General features: G+C 47.5%; 1 protein-coding gene across 4 annotated transcripts in view; it reads right to left on the reverse strand.

Moving 5' to 3' along the window:
• Positions 1 to 24156, reverse strand: part of NRP2 (neuropilin 2) — an 88991-nt gene that overhangs the window by 25094 nt on the left and 39741 nt on the right. For all 4 annotated transcript variants that reach the window (XM_057372861.1, XM_057372860.1, XM_057372858.1 and 1 more), the window contains exons 8-13: positions 18409 to 18553; positions 17829 to 18178; positions 16572 to 16716; positions 12729 to 12845; positions 10074 to 10226; positions 36 to 298 (exon numbers count right to left, since the gene is read on the reverse strand). In XM_057372861.1, the coding sequence (XP_057228844.1) occupies positions 36 to 298; positions 10074 to 10226; positions 12729 to 12845; positions 16572 to 16716; positions 17829 to 18178; positions 18409 to 18553 (1173 nt within the window). The remainder of the gene's footprint in view (positions 1 to 35; positions 299 to 10073; positions 10227 to 12728; positions 12846 to 16571; positions 16717 to 17828; positions 18179 to 18408; positions 18554 to 24156) is intronic.

The raw sequence follows: 24156 nt of genomic DNA on the forward strand, positions 1-24156 counted from the left end.
GTACTCCATGTCTCACCCATTACTCCATGTCTTACCCGGTACTCCATGTCGTAGCTCGGTAAGATGATTCGGCCTTCTCTCCACTCCTCCCCTTGGTCCTCTGCGATGACCCACAGCATTTTGTGCTCCTGGCTGGCTTCCCGCCAGACCCGCAGCATCACCCCATTGCTGCCCCATGCCTGGTACAGGAAAACCATGCAGACAGCACTCTGGGGCAGATAGATGSTGGGGCTGATGAGTCGGGCTCGCTGGCCTTCCCGCCTTCCGCTGCTTTGTAGCTGCAGGTAACTCTTGACATCTGTTCAGAGAGGAAAACACCACTCTGTTATTTTCTGCAGCCACTGGCTACARGTGTCTCACCTCCTGCCAAGTGGCTTTGGCAGTACTGCATGGCAGTGCAGCCCTATGCATGCAAAAGTGGGGTCTCACACTGGTGCCCTRTGTGTGTTCACCCAGCTGTGCACCCTGTGCAGCCCAGGCAGGGCACAGAGTCACACACTTCCCTCATCAGCCACCACCCTCTCCCTTGGTAGGAGACCAACAACAAAACCAGAAAGTARTTAAGAAAAATACCGACATAATTAGAAGAAGTTAAAAAGCTGGAGCAAGTTATTGTCAGAGGAGGTGATGCCACRATAATTGCATTGGCAGGGGGTATGTGTGCTTATTCTACTGGGAGCTTCCTCAKTGAACAAGCCTGAAGTGGGTTTTTCTAAATGCCAGTGCTGAAAACTCATCTTGTTTTGAGGATAAGCACAACAAAATGAAACTCTGGCTCTCAGYTTTTCTGTAATGCAGCAGAGCAGCCTCTAAAGCACAGCACAGAGGAAAGACACAGACCCAGTGAGAGAAGCATGCACAGGTGACAGCTGGGTGGTTGAAAACWTGAAGGTAGCTGAAATACATACAACAGAGGATTCACTTGCTCTGATATTACATTTAAATTGTGCCAAATTTTTTGTCAGTCCTCAGGGAGGAGAGATTTGATACACTTGATATCCCAGGAGAAGTTCAAGGCTGAGGCTGGAACTGGAGATATTTGATCTGAATACCAATAACAGCAGGAGCCCATGGATACAAATCCCCAGGCACACCTGAATTTTTCAGGAATCAGTGGTTTCCAGCCCTCTCTRATGAGAAGCCTCCTTAAGGAGTTTTCCATTTGCAGCTTGGATGTCTGAAGTCCCTTAGCACACACCGACAGCCTAGAGCATAGCTGAAGTGATCCTAACATGACCTTCCATCGTGACCAATGTCAGGACAGAGTCTCTTGGGTTGCTCCAGCTGCAGGGCTGCAGTGCAGGGTGACACAGGCAGGCCAATTGCAGATATTGCTAGATTTTGCATTTTGCTCCATAGAGGGAAGTGCATACTTGCTTTGCTAGACAGTGGGCAAGTGCTTCATGCCAGCATGTGCCAGCTCCGGCACAGGAGGGTTATCTGTGCCCCAGAACTGTGACACTGAAGGGTTTGTCACTGCYTTCCCCCACTCTCAGCCTGCTGTGCCCAATGGGCCAAACCCTGAGCAGCAGCTCTGCCTGCCCTGCTCCYRCTGCAGCTTCAGTGCCCAYAGCAAGGGCAAGAGCAGTGTCTGTACTCAGAATACCTGCAAAGTGCTCTCAAAACACATCCAAAGTTTAAACTAGAGAGACCTGAACTTGGAATCCATGGAAAGAGAGGTTCCACCCAGAAATCAGAAGCTGACCTCATTGCTGCTCAGCAATCATGTGACATCGAAGCCCAAGAGAGATCTATCAATGGCACTGACACTGCTGCAAGTTTGTCAGTGCCAGAGAGCAGAAACCAAACACTGTGAGCTACACATCTGTCATGGTTTGGAATGCTGGCTGAAAGCCAGGCACCCACAAGACCTGCTCACTTGCTCTCTCTCACCACCACTGTATCCCCCACCTTTGTTTTGATTTCTTCCTAAATACGTTTTCACAGAGGTGTAACCACCATCTTCAATTGTTCCAGGTTTGGTCAGTGGCATGTCCATCATCCTCAGAGCCAACAGCAATTGGCTCTGCTGGACATGGTGGAAGCCTCCAGAAGCTTCTCACAGGAGCCATCTTTTTGGCCCCCCCACCACTTCCAAAAACTGGGCCAAGCAAAAACAACACAACATCTTTCTAAAATATATTTAGGACAAGATAACAGGAATATTTGCCATCATTCTACTCCTGGCATGTATGATCAAAGTATTTCAAAAGCATATCCACTCCTATGACCTTTCACTGATTTTGCTGTATGAAGGACAAATCTGTTCCCAACCRGCCACATATAGAAAGAGCAACATTTTGAGCAATATTTTCCAGCACCTATGAAATGTCCCTGGGCCACTTGGCACTTTTTGCCAACAAACAGCAGCAGAAAAAAAAAGATGAAAGTGTGTTTGCCCACTCCTGCTTGAGTGAATCACTTGAAAAARTACCATGCCGTTTTCTAATGGAGGAGTGTTCTTGTGATTTACCTCAGAGTGGTAGTAGTGGAGGAGGAGATGTGGGAGATAAACAAGTGGAGGAATTAAAAAAAAAAGAACAAGCTGTACTCCATGCCTAAGGAGCGATAAGACATAATAAGTCATCAAGGTTTCCTGAATTAAAATCCTCTTTTTGTAATTCACTACAAGCCTCTTCAAATAAAAAAGCAGCAACAAGAAAAGAACAGTAACAACAAACAAGGGAGCAAATCAGACTGCAGTCATACACTTATCTCARAGCTGAAATGGTCTCACAGGTAAATTTTTCACAAAAGAACTAGTGAGGCTCAAGAATGATCAAATCCAGATCCTCAAAGTTCAGGACCAACTTTTGGTGCCAGTATCTAAGCAGCCTGATTGAGTGCAGGGTTTTGAGCCATCCTTGGATCTACCCAAAGCCCASAGCTGACCAGAGGGGACTGTTGTAATTGTGCAGCTGGACACCTCCCATGATCCACACCCTGAGAGCCAGTGGTGTCCAGAGTGGCTGCCTGGCCACYCCAGMWGAAGAGCCTCTGARTCACATCCCTCCTGCCAGCCTTGACACTGACCTTGTGTTTGTTCCCATTCCTATCAGACTGTGAAATCAAAGAAACTCCTCAACTGCAGCCAAACAAACGCTYGTCTCAGCAACACAGGATCTTTCAGAGCCTTGGGAACCCTCTGGCTCCTGTGGTCCCTGCCCAATTCTTGCTGAGCCCCACAGAGCTCTCCAGGACCTACTGGCAGTCCCAAGAGCTGCAAGGAGGCTCAGTCTTTGGGTGGTGAATCCCGTTGCTCCCCAGCAGGTAGCAGTGGGTTTGGACACCACACACTCTTGCTCCTGGTGTCAGTATTGGTTTCTGGAGTGGGAAGCTGAGTGCAGGCAGGCATGACTTTCTATGTCATTTGAAGATGAAATGGCTGGATCACTCTGGAAAATGGCTAGCTGGACCTTTGGAAAAGCCCTACAAATTTGCTGAGACTGACTGAATAAGGGCACTGTGGAGCTAATTGTTGGAACAGCGTGTGGAAGCCCGRTGGTTCCAGTAGTCACTCTATTTGATACAGTAAATGGAAGCCTTTGGCACAGAAAGCATCTGAAAGGCTGATTTTCCCTGTTAAAACACTTGAAGGGAGCTTTGCGATGATGAGCCGATCAATTCTTCCAGGATCAGAAATGCATTTTAATCTCTTTCCCAGAACTTTGCTTTGCAGTCACTATTCCAGCTCACACCACAGTTACATCCCGCACACAGAACTGGCACTGGTAGTTCAAAGCACCGGCTCAAAAAGGGCAGGGCAAACCCACTCAGGCATTTTTCTGCTGTTTTGCAACCGATGCTATGGCATAACTCTCATGGAAGATTTATGGGATCATCTGGATGTAAGGGAGCCAGTAATGTGAACACGCAATCACCCCAGCCAGACAATGGCAGGGCCCCTTGTGAGCGCATCGCAGTGAGTCCTGGATAAATCACCAGCTGGGCTCTGCAAACCAACCATCTGGGCAATGTGGCTTCCTCTTGGCTCACCTGTGCCCTCCTGCTAGGAAGCCATCTGAGAGGACATTAGGGGCACTGGGGGATGAAGCCTCACAGTTTGGGTCAGGCTGTAAGCATGAGCCACAACAGCTGCCCCCTCTGCAAGGTCAGCCCGCCTGTGCTTGGGTCCCACCCTGTCTCTCAAGAAAAGCCAYTCCAGCAGAARAGYYTCTGAGTCACATCCCTCCTGCCAGCCTTGACACTGACCTTGTGATCCCTTATGGATCTCAGCAGCACACCTGGAGGTGTTCCAGCAAAACATGTTGGGCAGCATGTATACAAGCAATTATTGAGATTTCAGATTCCCCCCTCATTTCCCGCTCGCTGGATATTGCTGAGTTACAGCTGCTGCTCCTGTGGAGGAACCATGTGAATTGCCTTGTCCCTCCAAAGGTCGCTGCACTTTCCTTCGCTGCAGAGCTCAATCCATGGCGTGCTTTAGCTGGCAGAACTGCAGCTGTGCAGCCACCTCTTGTCTGTCAAATCCCATAGGTGACCATGCTGCTCTGGGCACTGTCTGCTGCCTGCACAGCCCTAAATGCTGCCCCAACCACACTGTAATACGGCCAAGGGGACATCCCAGTGGGGCATGATCCTGCTGTTCTTCTGGGGCATGTGAGGTGGAAGCTGCATYAGCTTTTGCCATTCCTGGGGAGCAGATGAGCTCAGATGCCCTCATGACTACAGGGTGATCTGGTAGCAAGGGAATGGCAGCTGCATGAATATGCAGATTGAATTGGATAGTTATCATATTTTTAAATTTTTTGGCAAATCATGCACATTCACCTCAAAAGGCTGCACTGAATTTCATGACAGGCCTCTCCTCAATGACAGACTTTCATTTACGATGGGAAGTCAATCCTCCATAAAACTAATATTTATATTAACTAGATCACTGCATCTGCTGGAAAATCCCCTCAATTTTGATTATGTRTTAATTAGCCTGCCAAGTTCTTGCCATTTCAGTCTCTAAATCAGTCCGTCAAAAGGCATAAAACCCCACACTTACCCAGAACCAAGCTCTCAGCCTGCTCTCCAAAGCCTCTCTAATGGACTCTCAATTAAGCCTCATGTCCTCAACAGCACGGTGTGACTGTGAGTCCTACAGCCTCCCCCAGAGTGGGCACAGTGTCCCTGTCCCTGGCAAACCAAACTCCAGTTAGAGCCTGACATTTGTGCCAAGTGAGCTGCCAGCCACTAAAGGCTGTCCTTTGGCAGCACGGTGGGCACCCTGCGTGCCCGAGATGAAAGGTGTGCCCTGTGCTGCCTGCCCCGTGTCTGTGGGTGCACCAGGGCAGATCTGAGCAGGCTGCAGCTCAGGACACAGGCTCCTGCACGCATTCACTGTCCCCAGCCTGCTCTGTGACTCACTGCTGCGCACACATGCACAAGGGAACAYGCTGAGGAGCTTTGAGGGAGTGTCTTGCTTTCCAGAGAGTGTTCCAGCCTGCTTTTTAAAGCAGAAATGTGTCTGGTGTTTGGGCCCGAAAAATGACTGAGAGTTTGGGCAGTCTGTGAGCCCCAGAGGAGTGGTTTCCTCTCCTCTGCCTCCAGCCCAGCCCAARTAAGCAGGAGCTTTGCTGGAAGAGACCACAGCCATAGCTCTTTCTCTCCTGACAAGACAGTATGGGCACATGACAGCCAGAGCCTGGCCCTAGCCTGCACCAGGGAATTCTCACAGCCCAGCTGATGCTCAGCAAATCTCCTGTATTGGGGTGCTGGGCTGTCCCAGCTCTGCCATGCTGTGGGCAGCCAGGGCATGAAGGATTTGTAGCATTTGCTGCCCTCACTGTGCAAACGAGAGTCAGGGGAGACACGAACAGCTTTGCTGAGAGGCAATCTGCACCACACATGAAGGGAGTGAAGAGAGACAGAGCTGGATATGTGGTCTCCTTCCCACGGCGTGCAGCTGCTCACTCATTGCACAGAAATGCTTGACTTTCATACCACCCCACATGCAAAAGTYCTTCCCACTTCAAAGGACACAGGATTGACCCTTGAGGTCAAAATGTGCCCCAAGGCATAAACCCTGAGMCTCTCATGAGAGTAAGTGCAGACCCACTTCAGTCCAGCCCTGCTCTGTTAACACCATGAAAACCTTTYTGCTGGTTTGGACACAGTAGAATCAAGGCCTTCAGACAGCAATTCTCATAGATTGCAGGAAAAATATGAAACTTTCCCTTTTAAAAGATCCCATGGGAAAAACACAGGAATGGTAAGGGGTCACCATCAGCTTAAAAACAGCTTAAGATTTGTTTCTCTTAAAAAATAAGCTCTTACGAAACTTCAGAGCACTATAAACACTCCTCTGCTGAAAACACTTTGAAACAAATAAACCTTTCCCTGCAGTGCCCGCAACCCAAATGAGCAGCATTCCTGACCCTCAAAGGCAGCAAGGCCACGGCCCACAAGAGAAGCTCTCAGTGGGTTTTTGCAGCCCAGCCCAAAAGCTGTGTGGTCAGGAGAGCTGCAAGGTTAAAAGCGTTTCCTTTTCTGTGTGCATTTACAGCTGCCAACATCCGACCCACACGGGGTCTGTGATGCTGCCAGGGCTCTGACCCTGATGCTGTGCTCACCCCAAGGAGAATCAATTCATGGCAAAGCTGCAGATCCCACAGTGCTCTTCCAGGACCACAGGGTATTTACTTAAGCACTGCAAGAAAAGGGAAGGGGGAAAAATAGGCAAAACACATAGATTCCAGCTCTTCAGTGCTGGCTTATTAGTGTAGCATCACTGAGAGCAATACAGTCACACCAACCAGCTAAGGATACGACCCAGGGTCTTTAGACCCTTCAGGATCAAGACCCCAGTGAAATTCAAAGATGTTGGAAAGTTGAGGTGCCCAAGTTATCAACCTAGATTTATTTTCAGGTCTTAAGACATTTCTCTCGATACCAGTGGCATGCTGCCACTGCGTGCAGCAGGAAGGGGGATGAAATCTCATTGAAACCTGAACTTTTTGCTCCTTGAAGCTTGCTAGGTGCAGCTAAGGGGAATCTTTCTACAGATGGGAAGCATCTGAAAGTCCCTAGAGGGAAAAATCCTGGCAATCTCTTGTGGGGGCATGGTAAAGGGAGCCAGTGGTATTTTCTAGGCTTGCAAAGGGCAGGTAGCAGTTGGAACCATGCTGGGCTTCTGCTGAGCAGGGCACTTGGGGTCCATTTTCACCAATGAGGTCCCCAGACATGTAACGGGAGCCTGCAGGAGAGGACGTGGAGTTAATCCATGGTGTGAAGAGCCCAAGGAACACAGGGCTAAAAAAAGAAACGCAGAGCTGCCTGAAAGAGTATCTTGGAAATAAAAATAGTGGAATGAGAGCAGTGGGTGTCTTGTCAGTCTTGAGAAGTTCTCCGTGCCAAAGACAAGGAGGAATTGCATGCAGCGCATAAAATGAAATTGGGAGATATCTGAGGAATTCAGGCCTGTCTCTCAGCAGACTTTTCTAATCAAGTGCCTCACAGAGGATATTTCACCATGGTCATTTCCTTCCCCCTCTCTTTTATGCAGACTGAGCCAGGGCTCCTCCTTTCATTATTTTTTTCCTTTTTAATTTTAATTTTTGTTTTGCCATTTTCAAAAGAAATAGAAACACATTCCACATAGCTCTTAAAGGCACAGTGCACTGCCTTGCTGTGCTGGAGCAGCCATGGCTTCTAGCCTGGGCCAGCACCTTTAAATCAGAGTAAATTGGGCTCCAGCCACTTTGAATTCCCCTTGGCTTTTGCCCTGCCTCTAACCAAGCACAGCTGCTCTCCTTCACCCAACTGCTCACCCCAGGGTGGGGAATTCACAAGCAAAGACCACCCCAAACAATGGCTTTTCATTCCTTGCTCCCTGGAGTCTGAGCRTGAATTTTCTAAGTAGAAACAAAGTGCTGGAGGGAGCACGAGGGAAGGGCAGGGGAAGAATGGGGGAGTATGAACCAAACAATGCTTTGATTCTGTCCCCACCAAGGAGCTGGCATTGCCTCTTTTTCATATTCCTCCAGTTGCCTTTAAAAGCTGCATGGGGAGGAAAAAAGCAAATAGTTGCTTCCTTTTCTGTCATGTTTTAATTTCTAAGAGCAGGACCAAAGGGGGGCATAGCAACGATGCCTTTGTATTCCAACTCCTCTGCAGCCCTGTGCTGTGGGGGCAAGGCAGAGGATGCCCACAGATGCCAAGGGCACACCCTTGCCTAACCCAGCMAGGAGGCAGATCCATGGTAGTGCCACCAACGATCCCTCAGTTGTGCTGCTGTGTGCTGCTGGCTTCTCCCACTGCTGTGGGTGAGTCACTTCAGCCCCCCAGAGCCACCACCTCCTCCCCTTTCCCTGCCCACACAGCCTGTGACTTGGGGMGCCTGCCTGCACCCCATCGGTGCTTTGGTGTCTGACCCTACAGAGCACCCTAAGGGAGAGCTCTCCACACTGGCACAAAAACAGATCACTGAACTCAGTAGGACAACATTCCCCAGCCCCTGTGATGAGACTGTGCAGTTCATAATGGAGAAAAAGGAGAAAGAGAAGAAGGGTAAAAACCAGGAGTGCACACTGAGCTGTCTGAAGCAGCACCAGCCTCTCCTGGGCCACAACAGAGTCTTCTAAAAAACTATGGCCAACTAATTGTAGAGAGACCCACAGGAGAGGAAATGAAATGAAAAATTGAGTCTGAGTTCTAAAAATAAGTAATTTTTATCCTACTTGAAGGAGACTTATATTAATTAAACATTATTACAGTGAATGAGATGGGGAGGGTTATTAAGTCTGGGGCTGGCTGTAAGTGTTCTCTCCTGTTGCCTGAGGCTCCACTGAGCTCCAGATATTAATCTTCTAAAGCACTCAAATGCTGAAGAGATAAGCACTTGAAATATGAAAATATTTTTCTCCATAGCAGACACTCTGTCCCTATGTCATGCCAAAGGATTTGTCAGATGTCCATATGGGCTGCACTTACAGCATTACGGTGTCTCTTAGAAAAAAGCCAAGCACCTCAGGAGCTGAAGAGGGAAATGATGTGTGCATTTGTGTGGGGGTGATTTGTGTGTGGAGATGTAGCAGATTCTCCTCTTCCCATATGTTTCTGGAATACATATTTTCCTCTTTAGCACTGCCTACCAGGTGTTGGCTGCACGGCTTTCCAACTGGCTGGCGGCTCTGCCAATCTGGCCAGTGACTCTGCCAGGTGGCTAACAGGTTCTCCTCAATGTTTGCATTCCGAGACTCAACCTCACCGAGGGGAGGGYGAGGAGGAGCCCACAGCATGCMCAGCTCCCTGGGYKYRTGATGCCACTGCTGGAGTCATCAGGCAGAGCCTGGGACAGGGGACACCAGCCAGCTCGCCTGCGGGAGCCTTGACTTTCACAGCRATGACTGAGAGAAAAGTCATGCTACAGTGGCACAGTCTACTGTTAGAAGGAAATTGGCAAACGTTCTTCATGCCAGCCATGCCACAGAGTCAATGAGGGAAAAGGAAAGCACACTAGTCCTGGCGTGAGTTCCAAGATGTGGAACTGTAGAACTCAATCTATCAACCACGTTGCCAGAGGCAGGCTCCCATGCCAGCACATCTCAGTGAGGTGCTCCATAAATTGGGCTCTGTGACACTCATCCAAATCTTCTGCTTCCAGAGCAAGGAGAGAAAAAGAGCAAAAGTCAAACAGCAAGAAGCTGGCATTTTCAGCATTCTTAGGACTTAGCTCATCCTTCATTTGGAAGAGACTGAAATCCAGCCTATGCAAGCCCAGAGTGCAGAGTAGCTGAAGACTCYAGGCAATCTGAGTAACATATGGGAGAGGAAGAAATGCATTCTGGAGCCTGGGCTAACCTTCACAGTCCCATGGGATTCAAAGCCCAGTGTCTGATTCAAGGCTATCTCAAGAGGACAGTTTGTATAATTCAGTGCCAATGGTCACAGTTCTATAAATAAGGCATGAACCATGCAGCAAAACATCTGAAAGCTTCCAAAAAGAAGTTCAGCTCCACACAGCCCTCACAACTCATGAGAGCTGTGCAATAATCATTCATACTGTTCACATGGAGAGAGCCCCATCAGTGCTCTGTTCCCTGCTTTGGTATTAATCATCTTACCAGGTACAGTGTCAGCACTTGGTTCAGAGTTGCCAATCCAGGTGCCTGTAGGCTGGAAAGACCACGTATAACCAGTTGCCAAGTCGTGTGACCAACCACAAAGTCCTTCAGGAAGATCAAAGTTGCAGTTGAAGTTCATAGGGAGYTGGAAATCTTATAAAAAGAAATAGAAGCAAAATAAGGTTGGATTAAAAAATGACCTACCCATGGAAGGGTTGCTATTAAAAACAACCTAAAACTAAAATAGCTGGCAAGCCATCAAAACTGAAAAAAGCATGAAATCTCATTCATACTGATGCTTTTAACCTATCTCACATTTCCTCAGCTCCAAGGATCATCAAAATGCTCACACCATGTCCTGTGGCTAATCCACCAAACTAAGCAAATATAAAAGCAAGAACCAAATGCTTCCAGACTCTAATCAGCACATTCTCTTAATCCCCTAGAGTGGTCAATATTAAATGCTTTTCTAAATGTCAGGGAAGAGTCCTTCCTGAGTGCCCCATGCTCAGCAGTTCCTGCTCTGGCTCCAAAAGGAGAATCTCAAGTGCTTCAGAAACCCAGCTCCTAAGTGACAGACCCAGCCACTTGCACCAGACGGGAGCTGTCTGTCATCCYGGAGAGCTGTCACTCACTGCTTCCTACCTTCTCATGGAAATGTTACCAGGGAAAATGTGGGGCCACCGTGAGCTCAAACTTTTGGATTCTGAGTGAAAGGAGCCAGCCTCTATTTCTAGATCTGCTATGGGCTCACCACATGTTTTTTGGGCAAGTCTAACTTTCCATCTTGAAACAAGAGCAGACTTAGTTCCYCTTTGAGAAGAGCTTTAAAAGCTCTGGAGAGCTCTCCTGCAGGGAGAGGGCTTGGGGAGGCAGGCACATGGCTGTGGCTGCAGGCAGCTGCTGGCTCCTTGGGCTCAGGGAATCACTCACACTGCATGGAGGCTGCAGAAACACTCGGAATCCACACCAAGACTCAGCGGACATGCACGTCTGAGCCTAATTATAGGCCAGGATTTTCCTGAGCCAAGAGGAAGTTTTAAATCACAGTGCCCACAAAGAGARCGACAGCCAGAAGGAGGTGAGTGACTCAAGTGATAGGCATCAGGGGAACTTCGCTGTGAGGGGCAGAGGGCTTTTTTACATGCTCCCACTTCAAAATAAAACAATGCAGATCATGGGTCCTTTTATTCCAATCTAATCTCATACCCTGGAGAGCAGCATTGTTTCTGTTATGCTGTCATAAATCTGATTGTCCAGAGAAGCACACTCATTGTTTTGTGGAGTATGAGAATGAAAATTGTGGGTAAATMTGAGGGAAGCTGACAGGGAGGCTGGTTCCATACTCTGCTCTCTTGCCCTGGATTTTACCCAGGAATCCCGTTCTTGCACGGACTGTTACTGGCCTAAATTTCCTCTCAGCAGTTTCCCAAGTGCCTCAATGGTTGCAGGATTGCACAGGCTTATCAGTAAGGGAAAGCAATAAGAATCAGSCTCTTCGAGCTACTTCTGCAACTTACATTTCTAGAACTAAAGCACAGCAGAATCCCAATGGGAGGTGTGAAAAAAGCCAATTAATATTCCTTAAAAAATTATTTATTTTAAAACAYATTCATTTTTCTCTGGGATTGAAAGCTGAAGTGACAGAAGTCCTAGGAGTTATCTCAGAGGATAGTTTCTCCTTGTGAGATTCTTGTTGAAGTCCTTGCTTAAACGCTCCAGTGCTGAGGCCCAGGCTCTGCTGTTGTGACCAGGGAAATGCATTTCCTGTACACTGCACTGTACAACTAACCTTGCACAGCTCTGTCAACCCTCTCCACTTCATCTGGACATTTCACAAGCTTTAGATGCTCACATTCCTCTTGCAAGGAGCAGAAGAATATGATGTCTGCTTTTACAGATAGGGATTTGAGGCAGAGAAGATTAGCCTTCCCCGAGCACTGKCTCTTAAAAAGCACAGCATGGAGTCTAAACTGACATTTGGCTTCTTCCATAGTCRGAAGAAGTAGGCAAGTGCTACAGATATCAAACCATTTAATGTAGATCTGACAGCCATCTAAGGCTGGGTGGATGAAATCCTGCGTGGAGTTAGCGTTCCCGTCTCTCTGCTGCCCACACAAGGAGCCCAGACTGTACTCCTAAATTTTAAGCTGCTGATATCAGGGAAGATGATCCTYTAGCAGGTAAGTGTTCAGGATGTCAGTCTTCTGTACATGTTGTGATTTACTCCCACAGTTGTGACTCCTGCAAAAGGAGCCCTGCATACCAGGCAGTCTGAATCACTTTCTGAGTTTATGACATCCAGCCAGGGGGAAGCTGGAACGGAGGTGGTTCTAAAGAGGCACTAAATGAGTTTCTTCAGGTCATGTAAGGAAGCTGGGAGAGCAGCTCTTCATGTCTTGTACCCTAGGGACTGAATTAGTTGCTATCTCTTGCTCTTCCATCCTTCCTTGATATAATTTATCAGATTTTGGCAGATTTGTTTATGGGTTGGTTTTGTTTTTTTTTTTTTAATCCTGGCCTATCACTAATAATATTACTCTAAGCTTTCCAGGAATCAGGCCCATGCATTGGAGCTAATGGGAAGATAAGAGTATTTTCCTAGCTCTTAGCCCATCACTCATGGAGATAAAGATGTGCTGCTCTGATACGTACCRTCCTCTTCTCCACAGCTGTCACCACAGTCAGTTGCCTCTGCATCAGTTGGGTATGGAGTGGTGGTCTCTTCACTCTTCAAAGTGGGCACCAAYGTCTCTGCAGTGGGCTTGACATCTGAAACAAATGGAGTAGAGAAGCTGTTGGCAACTGACAGGGCAAGAAGCCCARGTAGTAGAAACAAGGCAAAAAAATCTTTTCTCGTGTTCTTATAATGGCAGGAAGAGCWAGAACAAGTATGCCATGAAACTTCCACGTGCTACAAATGTCAGCACAGTTTGAACTTTAAGTGAACTGTCTTTCCATATGGGAGTTCTATGGATTTGGAGGTACCATTGAACAAGTCTTTTCTCTAGACATACACACTACTCTTTCTCTTAATTTTTTAATCTACAAACGACACTGGTGTTGGCAATTCACTTTGCTGTCATTACTGCRTAAGTGAGATCACAGGCAGAACATCTTTTTCTTTCATAAAGGCATATGACACGTTAAAAAAAACACACACAACATTCCCACCAATTGTGCCAATTTATAAAACAAGTCACTCAAACCCACGAATGATGTAACCRCAAACGGACCCAGAGGATCCCCTAGTGAGCTCTGGCTCACTGCAGAAAGCATCTGGTTTCACACTCCAGGCTCCTGACTACGCTTTCAAAGGGTTTCTGTCCAATTTCCCTTTCTCTAACGTGGCCCATGTGTAACAACCTCCAAGCAGGTGTCAGGGGAAATTTAAGCAAGAAAGGGAAGGATATTAAGATCAACAGTAAATGACATTAGGTTCCAGCTAATTCTCCTTTTATGGGTGCATTAAGTGGAGTACAGCAGACTTGATTCTTTCCACTTTTAAAAAAAGGCAGCTTTGCTCAGTTATGTGTGATTATGTTTCTTTGTCGGCACCCTTCAGGATATAGGTAATAAAGCCAGAAGCAAGACGAAATGGCTAAATACATTGAATATTTTCCAGAGGCTCCTTTATGCCCTTTTATTTTCCTGTTATTAAACATGTTGCACATAAACTCTCAGGGTTTTTTTTCCTTTTCTTTTTCCACAGTGTCTGTCTTTTGTTCAGGATAAAATAACAAAGAAACTCTGCATCAGGATGAAATAACAAATAAATTCAAAGTCTTTTAATTTGCAAGTTCAGATTTGTTACAACCCCCATAAAACCCCAAATACAACCAAAAAGCAAATTGCAAGCAGCCAGGCACAGAAAAATGTCATTAAAACAGAAAAGAAAAGAAAAAGCATCAGGTGAAGGCAACATATCAAAAGCTGCAACTTATTTAGAGCTGGTACATTTTTTCAGGCTGTTGTTCCTGTATATCAAGATTTATAGCTGAAATGTGACAATGTGGAAGGACCTTGAAAGCCAAGTCCCATATGGGACACAGATGCTGAGTGGATGTAAATCAACAGTGTTGCACTGCCCTGGACAAGCCGCAGAAATATATCTTGAAAGATCAGTTACCATGGCAGAGCCGCAACGTGATGGTTACAAGAGATAATGAAAATAACAGGCAGGACAGCATCATGTGTGAAATGGAAAGTGAAAAAGAGAGGTCTTGCCTGCTCGCTTTCTCACTCCCTCCCTGGCCCTGCAAGTGTCTGTTCGACTGGTGGTAACTGCTAATCAAAATGCAAAGTCACTGAGCAATTGAAACCAGATGTTTGGAACTTCAAAGGAGAGAAACCCAGCTGCAAGTGAGCATTCATCATTCTCCATTCTTCAGAGGAAAAATTTTGGCAGGTCTTTGAAAGAAGCCAATTGCTGACTGCCTGCTTCCCAATTTTTGAGTTACTAGCCAGCTAGTTGGTGAGCCCARTTGTGGCTGTTACCTGTTTAACTCAGTAATTAAGATGTTTGTTGCTGACAAGAAATAGAAACAGCTGGGYGGGGTGCACATGGGGTTCGACCCTTACTTGAAAATATTTTTAATCATCTTGTTTTAATCCATTTCTTAATCTTGTTTCCAAGCAAGTGCAATTGCCTGGGTTTTTGCAGCCACTTTTGTAACAGGGCTGGGTCCTCCCAGCAAAGRGGGGCTCTATTTTAGCACTGTCAAGGACTGCTGCATGTAGCCAGCCTGGATTACGCATGCAGATAATGCCATGGGCTATCTCTGCTCCCCAGGCTGCATTGGGGATATAAATGCTTTTCATAACATGGTGAATCCACAAGATTACAAGCCCTGCTCTGATTACAAAGCTGAATGCCTGTAGATTAATAAAGCTATGGATATTTATGACCTGGCAGTTGAGTATTAAACATTACAATGTGCAAATTATTACCCAGACTGGGAAATGACCATAAAGCACCTTGCCTGGAAACAAACTCGTGCTGTTGCTACTGATATTGAAAATGAGCATGGGCACAGATGTAAAAGAAAATTTGGACCCAAAATAGCACAAGAAGTTAAGGACAACCCTCCCTTATTCTCTAAGTTGCAGGAGTGCAGTGGAAGGGCTGACATGCACATGGTTGGAGCTCCTGTGTGTGACTGCCTCTCTTTATGGCAGTGATGCACCATCCATGGTGCAGAGGTCTGGCAGCTGGAGACTCCTGGGAGCTGCAGGAAGCAGCAATGTGGGAGCTGCCTGAGCGCTTCTGCATAAAGCTTCAGCTCCTGCTACTTGCACCTGCTTCTCCTACAACATCCTAAGATTTAAATTAAGATCTAATCTGATTTAAAGTTTAGATAATTTACAATGGAATCCCAGTCTGGGGAGATATTTACCATTGACTTCAAAAGTGACAGATTATCAGTATTAATAGGATGTACRTGTGTTGTGTGATTTGTTGTTAAGTGTTTGCAATGCATCTTGCAGTATGTCATGGGAGGAAATGGTAATAAAGACTGCACAAAAGGTTAAAAAAACCCCTGTGTCTTTTAAGCTTCCTAGAATGGGAATTCTTACAAGAAAATGCCTTCTACAGATGTGTTTATAAAATGGAAATCATACCTCTGTAACAATGACATCTGGACTCCAGATTCATATGTAAGCAGATTATTAAAAAATAAAAGATTAAAAAAGAGGACAACTTGCCCCTAGCACTGAAAATTTAGCRTCAGTCCCCAATGACCTGTTGGGTGCATTTTTTGCTTTTGGAGATGAAACTATGGAGCAATGAACCACCACTGAACCTCAGAGGGTCAGAGGCACAACCTCTACTGATCCCAGTGAGTGTGTTAAGTAGGTTCTCATCTCTGTATTAAAAGCAATGGTGGCTGAAAGGCAGACCATGTGTGAAAGACAGGTGGGCAAAAGTGTAAAAATATCCTGGGTCTTGGAGATGCTGTAGAGATGTCGTAGAGTTAACTCCCCAACCTTGTCTGCAGAAAGGTCTCCCCATTGGGTTCAGTGAGAGAGGGACTGTTGTTCCTACAGCAAAGCCTTGTGGCAGCTCAGGGTACGAGGTATTAGTCACTGCMCCCCTCTTCTGCAGCTCTGCTTCTCCTCCTACTTTTTGTCTTATKATTTGGACTAAAAATGTTCTTTAACATTAGAGACTGGGAAAGCCTGCACAACGTCCAGATGAAAGATCTGGAAGGAATGTGAAGTGAGTTGGGGACAAATTCTGCATGGGGCTCTGTGTGAAAGTTTGGAGTCCAAACACTGCTGCTACATCCTGCATTGAGGTCTGCTCATTTCAAGGTSGAAATAAAAAGGTGGGGCCAAGCCACCCAACAAATCCTGCCTTCATGGCTGCAGTCTCCCTGCCACAGCACGGCCTGAGGTGTAGGACAGCAGGAAACAACCTTAAGTTTGTCCCTTTGCTGGTTTAATGCCTGGCACAGCCCCAAGGCAGCTAGTGGGCAGAGGTTTTGGGGTTCCTACCTGTCCAGTCACAGCCCAGCACCTCCAGGCGCATTCCTATTCCYGCTGGTGACCACCTCTCGGGGTGCACTCGGATGTACTGGGCAGGAACAGGGTCAAACCTCCGCACTTCAGGGATGTCGTAGTGGATGTTGCCTTCAAAAAGCTACAGAGAGAAAGAGAGAGAGAGAAAAGGCAAGAGATGTGTGCATTTCACATGCTCTCAACCAGACTTGATGTTTTGGGTCTGGCAGAACATTTTGGGTCTGGCAGAATTTAGCCACAGTTTGAAATAGTTTAACTGTCCGACTCCAGGCTATTGAGCCCAGCTGAGCAGAAATTGGGCTGTTCATTCTCAATTTCAAGAGGAMCATTTCTAAGAAACTTGCACAATCTCTCCTGGCCTCTGCTCAGAATCCAGGGGTTAGATTATGATCCAGGCCATGCAGGGAACCCTGGGGAATATCCACTAATTTCACATATAAATGAGATCARATTTGTCCTTTGGTAAATAAAGAAGCTACTGCATGTTCTAGGATAGTGTAAATGCTTGGTTTTCCTCAGTCCAAGTACTGCTGCTTTTCAGCTTACATTCCCGAACTAAAGTCTGTGGGGAATAAACAGAGGGCTATAGAGAGCATCAGCCCTCATTTGTAGGGTCAGGAAAAACTAAAACTTAGCTGAATTTTAAGCAGAGAAGTATGCATAAAAACAGAATAGGCAGTAGCAGAGAATTTATTTATTCTTCAAGCCCCCAGCCACTCCCATACCACTAAGGAAAAGATTATGGGGGACTCCAATAATATGAAWACAATATGAGAAATTTCAGGGTCACACCAGCGTGTCAAACAGACTTCAGATATAGCAAATTTGCCAAAGAAAAGTTGTGATTCATCTTCCTCTTTCAGAGGTGCATGCCACAACAGCCACACTTTTCCCCTTAAAATATGTAGTTAGTTTGTGCAAAATGTAATTGAACACACCATCTTTTGGATTCTGGCCTGCAGGAGGTGGGAGAAGCAGCAGGTGATGTCCACATCCCCTGTCCCACAATAGAAAATGAAGAGAAATTGTCATCCCTGGGGAAAGGTGAAACCTATGGCCTGTAGTATGGATTTGGAGCAGCACCAGGAGACACGATCTGGGATTTCATGGTGACAACCCAAGCTCCCATGATCTCTGTGGGAGTGGACAGCCAATTTCCCAAGACCCCATCAAGCAGACTTGAAGCTAGTCAGAAACATATCCTGTTTTGCAGCTGCTCCAGGCAGAGCCTACCTTGGCTTGCATTGTTTTGGGGTCCTGGATGAAGTCCCAGTCCTTTCCGTTCATGCTGTAGGCCACCTTAAACTTCTTCACGAAGGAACGGGACTCGGTGGTGGTCACACTGTCCCCTCCACGAGCCCCCTGAATAATAACTCCTTTGATGTTCTTTGGGATGCCAAGGTCCACCTGCAGCCACTCYTCCCCAGGCTGGGCTTGGGGGACGCGGGGAAACCATCCTGAGCGGCTGCTCACCAGGCGGGCCATGCTGGGAGACCAGTCATAGCCTCTGATGGAAGAGGCAGAGATCTGTGAGTCGGGAATGAGGCCAGACAGCATTCCCAGCAAGCTGGAGCAGGGTGAGTCTGCAGGGAAGCAAAGGGCATGAACAGTCAGGGTAGTTGGAGGGAAGTGCTCGTGGCTCTTCTCACAGCTTTAAACTCTGGGCACTTCACCAACACCTGCCCTGGGCATTCCCCCTCCCTCCGGCACCTGCAGTCCTGTCCCTCCAAGTGCATCCCTTGTGATGGATGTTTCCATGCTGCTGGAGGGACAGAGAGGGGCACAGAGGCCAAGGGAAGCAGGGGACCCTCACCAGTGATGCGGCAGCCATAGAGCTCCAGCCTCAGGGCGATGCCGTTGTGCCAGGTCTGGGGACGGATGCGCACGAAGCGTGTGAGCACCGGGCTGTGGATCTTGTTGAGAACCACCTCTGTGGCGTCCTCATTGGCCTGAAATGTCTGCAAGGGAAGGGAGGCACAAATGTACATTTGCACATGCAGTTATTTACATCCTCACCAGAGAAGCAGTCAGAATAATTTCATCAAGGAAAACCAAGGAGAGGATTTCTGGTCCAACCAAGGWAGGCACCAGGGGCCAGCAGGGAGATTGAATGGCTGGCAGGACAGCATGGTGGATGGACTTACCTACCAGGCAAGAGAGCCCGGAGCTTTCTGCCCAGCTCTCACAGCACTTTGAGGCATCTCAGACTATCATGCCTCAGCTGCTTCGAGCTTGTCCCCAAACCTAGATCTGCTCCTGCACAAATGAGCAGAATCCCACAAACAGGCTGACATCCTGACTCATCCTTGCTCTGAGCTCCACTGGGAAACATCATGTGCAAGCAGTGGTGTGAGGAGGAAGGATGCACCTCTGCCTGGGGTGACAAGCTGCTGCCTCAGCCAGCCCCTTGTCTTTGCCTCTCCCATGCCACATGGAGACTGCTTTTTGGGAGTTTACGATCCCACATGGTATGAAAAGGCTGCTGCCTTACCAGATGGCCAAATGGATCTTAGATCCRCCTCTTCTGCCCATTTTTTTAACAGGCCGGACATGGGCTGGATACATGTGTTTCTGTTTCAGGCTGCAAAGYCACAGAGGGAAAGAAAAGGGAGGGAAAGAGGAAATTGCCAGCTGGAGGGTAATTGTCAGCTCTTTCTCTGCCCCAGCATAAAGCACTACAGCACACACATCAAGGCTGCAGGCATTGCCTGCTTTCTCTCCAAGCATGCAGGCACTTCAGGATAGGGCTAGGCTATCCTCCCCAACTCAGCCATGAACCACATCCACACTGATTATTGGCTGGGTTCCTCTGCAGGCTCCTACCATGCATGTGTGTACTAAGCACCCGAGTTCCCACTAAGTTTAGCTCAGAAAAGCAGGAGAGTGTAACCTCTGGCACCAGTCTCCTGTGGGAGGCAAGAGTCAAACAATTCAGGACAGAAGGGATGAGGTGGCGTCATGGCCCCTTGCCTTAAGTAGCAGCTAGGAAGCATTTTGCAAACCTCCCATGGCTCTAGGCTTGCAGACAGCACGTGTTACTGCTCCTGTCCCAGGGTTCAGCATGACAGGGCATGCACAGGGTGTTCACAGGGCTGTTCACAGCACCTCAGCTAGCTCTGGGCTGCCCCTGTGCATCACCATCTACCCCTTCAGGGCAGGGAGAAGTCACCCCACAGAGGGACTCAGTTGCAAATCTGGCTGGTAATTGGGATGTGGGGTTGATGTGAACTTGAGCCGAAATGCTAATCTGGAGAATATATCYCATGCTGCTACTGTTTAGCAACACAGCATGGTTTATGTGTTTTTAATATCCYATTTTATCCTGTCTGACTCCACTTCCCATCCTTTTCCTTGCTCAGCAGACACCAAATATCCTTTTTTTTTTTGCAGCAGGAGGGCTATAAGAAGAGTGGTTACAGTGAAACACTCTCCAGGCATGTGTGTGTGTGCATGTCTTGTAAACTCGTGGAGGCACACACACACACACACACACACAGACACGGAGTTTGAAAGGATATATTTCCACACCGTAGCAAAGCCTTCAGCTTTATGCCAATACCAAAGCTGACACACAACACCCTACCTCTGAACCTAACACCGGAGGACAGGAAATGTTTATCTGAGCTGCTGCAGCTATTTTAGCACAAGGAGCAGCACGTTAGGTCAGCCCAAAAGTCCCCCTCTCCCAGAGAATGGCTGCTAGTGGCAGCCACAGCAGATGTTCAAGGGCAGCAAAGTCCAGTGGAGTTTTCTCCTGACAACCTCTGTTTGCTTCCAACCATCAGCGCTGTGAAGACTTCATGAGCCAAAGGTTGCATATGGACCAGCATGTTTAACAGTCACTGGTGAGGTTTGCTGCTCTTTTTTATTTAACATATTTCAAGWTTTGTTCTTTTTTAGCTCACTTCACACATACAAGCATCAGGGGCCAGAATCCAAATTTACACCAGCATAATTTGTTGCTGACTTCTGCACAGTCAAGCCTGACAGAAAGCAGAAGCAGGACTGAGCCCAAAAACTTTATCACTACTCTAGGCGTTGCTGAAAACATCTCTTGGACCTAGGTCCCAACCACCTGCTTCCAAGAAGAGAAATTACAGTTTTGATTTAGATTTAGAAGGCAGCAACTTGCTCAGACTAGATCACATTCAACAAGCTATGAACTCTGAATCTGGGCCATGACACCCCACACTGCCAGCTTGCAAGGGCAGAATCAGCACCTGACTTGCGGCTCTGGTAAGCAGGATCTGTCCCTCTGTCCCGTTCAACTTCTCTTCTGAACAGCCCCAACTGATCACAGCAAGTTATGGCTTGGCACTCTGTTCAGCRTAACAGAAAGGGGCCATTTTCAGAGGGCATGTGCTGTTAGAGACCTGGTGTATTCCCACGTGCCTCTTCCTTTAGCCTTCTTCCCAAGTGGAAATGCACTGTGAGCCCCCAGGGTGTGACCCTGCCCATCTGGTTTCCCTGCACTGGAAATGCTGACCCAGAGTCCCAGCAAACTGTGGAGAGAGGCCCAYTGACTTCAACAGGCTCCACATCCTGCCTCAAATTAGCACTCACAGCATAGAAAGAGCTAGGAAGAAAATGTGTGAAATTGGGAGTGCCAAGAAAGCAAAGATTTCTTTCCTCTCYACCAAAATAGAACATTGCTATTCCTCCCGTCCTATCTGCTTCCCATCCCACTCAGCACATATTTTGAGCCAAATCTTTGAATGGTGTAAATCAACATATCACCATCGAAGTATAAGAAGTCACAGTAATTTACACAGCAGAAAAAAAAAATACCTGGCTGTGATTTAGGGAGATAGATAGATAAATAGATATACACTCAGCAGAGAGCACACATGCTAATGCACATGAACACACAGTGAAGGGTGCTGGAGCCAGAAGACGAATGGGAAAACCATTAACAAATTAAAAGCACCTTCCAAGAAACAGTCAAGGGAACTGCTGCATCAACAAGCTACCCATCTTCTCCCCATACACGGTATATTTACTTCCATTTTAGTCCAGACAGCAGGTCTGCATGTAAAATTAAATTGATAATCAATGAGAGCTGACCTGCTTAATTAATTTGCTGCAGAAAGCAAGTGGTAGGGAAAAGCTGTAAAAGTAGGGGAGATGATGTCTAGGCCAGAGAAGGACTGTGAAAGTTTTCCATGTGTATACACATGCAAGCTCCACACCAGCATTTAAAAGTTGCATTTCTGATATGTTGGAACCATCATACAGTGATGGGGGGATTTCTGAAACTACATTTGTTTCAGTGGATATGGGAATTGTGCCATTGGCAGTTTGGAGTGAAGGAAATGAAGGGCAGGGAGACAAAAAGTGCCATCAAGTTGAAGAGGCAGTGAGGGGGGAGGAGGCAACCTCTCTCCTGCTGTATTTATTATGCTGCTTGGCCACTATGCAATTTCTTGGGAGGCCAAAGAAAGTGGCTAAGGGAGGAAGAGGAGAAGGCCAAGGATGCCAGCAGCTCTGCCTTAATCTGAATGTATGTGTCTCTTTGGACCCACTAGATTTACTGCAGGATTATGTTACTCCTGTGGAGACAGAGTGCTGGAACAGAGCATGCTAACAGGATTAGAGCTTCAGGATTTACACAGAGAAGCATGAAGGAGAAAAGTAGGGGAGATTATTTTCCTTGTCAGATAGGGAAGGCATAAAATGGGGCATGTTTGATGGTGGGAGGATTCTGGCTCAAGTGGAGGGTGGATAGTTCTGGATTTATTAAATCCAGGAACAAGGAGTTAAAAGAAAAATGATACTTGGCAACACTCAACAAAGCACAGTGTCTGGGCAAGGCACAGTGTTCTGGGCTGGGCTTGCCAACTCCATGTCTTTGAGAGGCTCCACTCAGATTTGGGAGTCATCAGGGACACAAGGAGTGGTACTATGTTAGCCTGCAAAGGAGATATCAGGCCCAGAAACACAAAGCTGCAGGCTTGCTAGGAAAGCCAGGGCTGTAATTCTCCCCAGGTACTGCACCAAGGATGAATGTGCAAAGCTGCCTTTGGCAAAGCCTGATGTCTTTGTCCTGCCTGCAAAAGCAGCAGAAGCAGGCTGGGACCTGGATGTTTCTGGGCAAATCCTCTGCACCATGATGTCTCCGCGCAGAAACACTCGTGGTCCTCCGGCTCATTTCACAAGCTTTTCCTGAGTTTTCCAGATAAAAAAAGTCACAGGACTAAAAGCCTTTTTTCTCTCCTTCCTCAGGTGAATGAATACAGGAGACCTGAAAGAACTCAAAAGACAGGAGAAAGCTCCTAAGGGAAGGCACAAGGGTCCCCAAAGAATCATCCTCAATATTCACTACCAGTACCAAAAACCTCTTATGTCCCCCAGTTCCAATGTACAGCAGAGACACTTGGCTTTTTGCAGCAATTCAACATTTGTGCATCCATCACCTGAAATGCCACCCAGCAAAGTTACCTAATAACAAGCACAAAACCATGAAAACGAGTAGGAAATGAAAAATGCCCATCAGCTGGATCTTGCTGCCATTTCTCATCCATTGACTTCTACAGATTCTGAAAACAAATGCTTTAGTTGGTTGCATTTTACACACAGAGCAATGGAGGCAGCAAGAGCAGCACTCATTGTGGTCCCAACCCACTCCAGATCCTGAAATCCATCCCATCCCCCAGTCCCTCACCACACTAGATGATTCTCRTGAGCTCATCCCCGCAGTTACTAAGATAGAATGGCTCAGACCACATGGAAGCTGGAACCTGGGATGGTACAAAAAAGGAAGCGGATCAGAATGGATGAGAACCTGGTTTTTCTGATAAAACCCTCATAGTTGAGTCTGTCCAATGAAAATGAACAAAAATAAAAGGTCAAATCCTGCCAGGTGAAGAAAATGGCCAAAACCAAAACATCAGATCCTGCCAGGTGCTCTTTTACTTCCTTGGGCTCAAGAGGAGTTGTTGTTTTCTAAAGACATTTGCAAACCACTAGATAAGATCTCGGCACAAACACCAGGGCCACTGCCTGGAAGATAACCTCTGAGCCACTGGCCTGGCCCCAGGTCGCAGGAGGGGGACATAACAGGGAGGGCAAAGCCAGATCTGCCTTTTTGCAGCAGGGTTGGTTTGGCTCTGCCCTCTGGGGAGGCACGCTGGTGAGTAGTAAGGGACAAGTACGGGGTGGCACGTGGTGGTGGCCACTCTCTGCCCTGTCTCCTCTCTTGGGGACACACGGGAAGACAGCTCTGCACCTCTGGCCAGGTTGCTCTTCCCCGGTCCCATGSCTGAAGGAAGGACAGAGCACCATCCCCTGGACAGGGGGGTGCCTGGTGTGTGCTGGGCTGGGCCTTGTGGGGAGCGGGGAAAGCCTGGCAGGGATGGGGTGAGACGGGGAGGGTGTGAGTGCRAAGTTCCACTCCTGCTGGCTGCCTTCCCACTGCCTCCCATCCCAGAAACACAGCGGTGCTCGGCACGGAAACAGCCCAGCCGGCCCCGTCTGCTGCGAGYGCATATTAATCACATTTTCCGCTGCTCCATCCTTTCCCGTTTCCCTTGTCGCTGAGTGCCAGCAGCTGGGGACTCAAAGG

This window comes from Malurus melanocephalus, unplaced genomic scaffold, assembly GCF_030028575.1.
Source record: "Malurus melanocephalus ecotype Western Australia unplaced genomic scaffold, MMel_1.1 scaffold_180, whole genome shotgun sequence".
Classification (NCBI taxonomy): Eukaryota; Metazoa; Chordata; class Aves; order Passeriformes; family Maluridae; genus Malurus; species Malurus melanocephalus.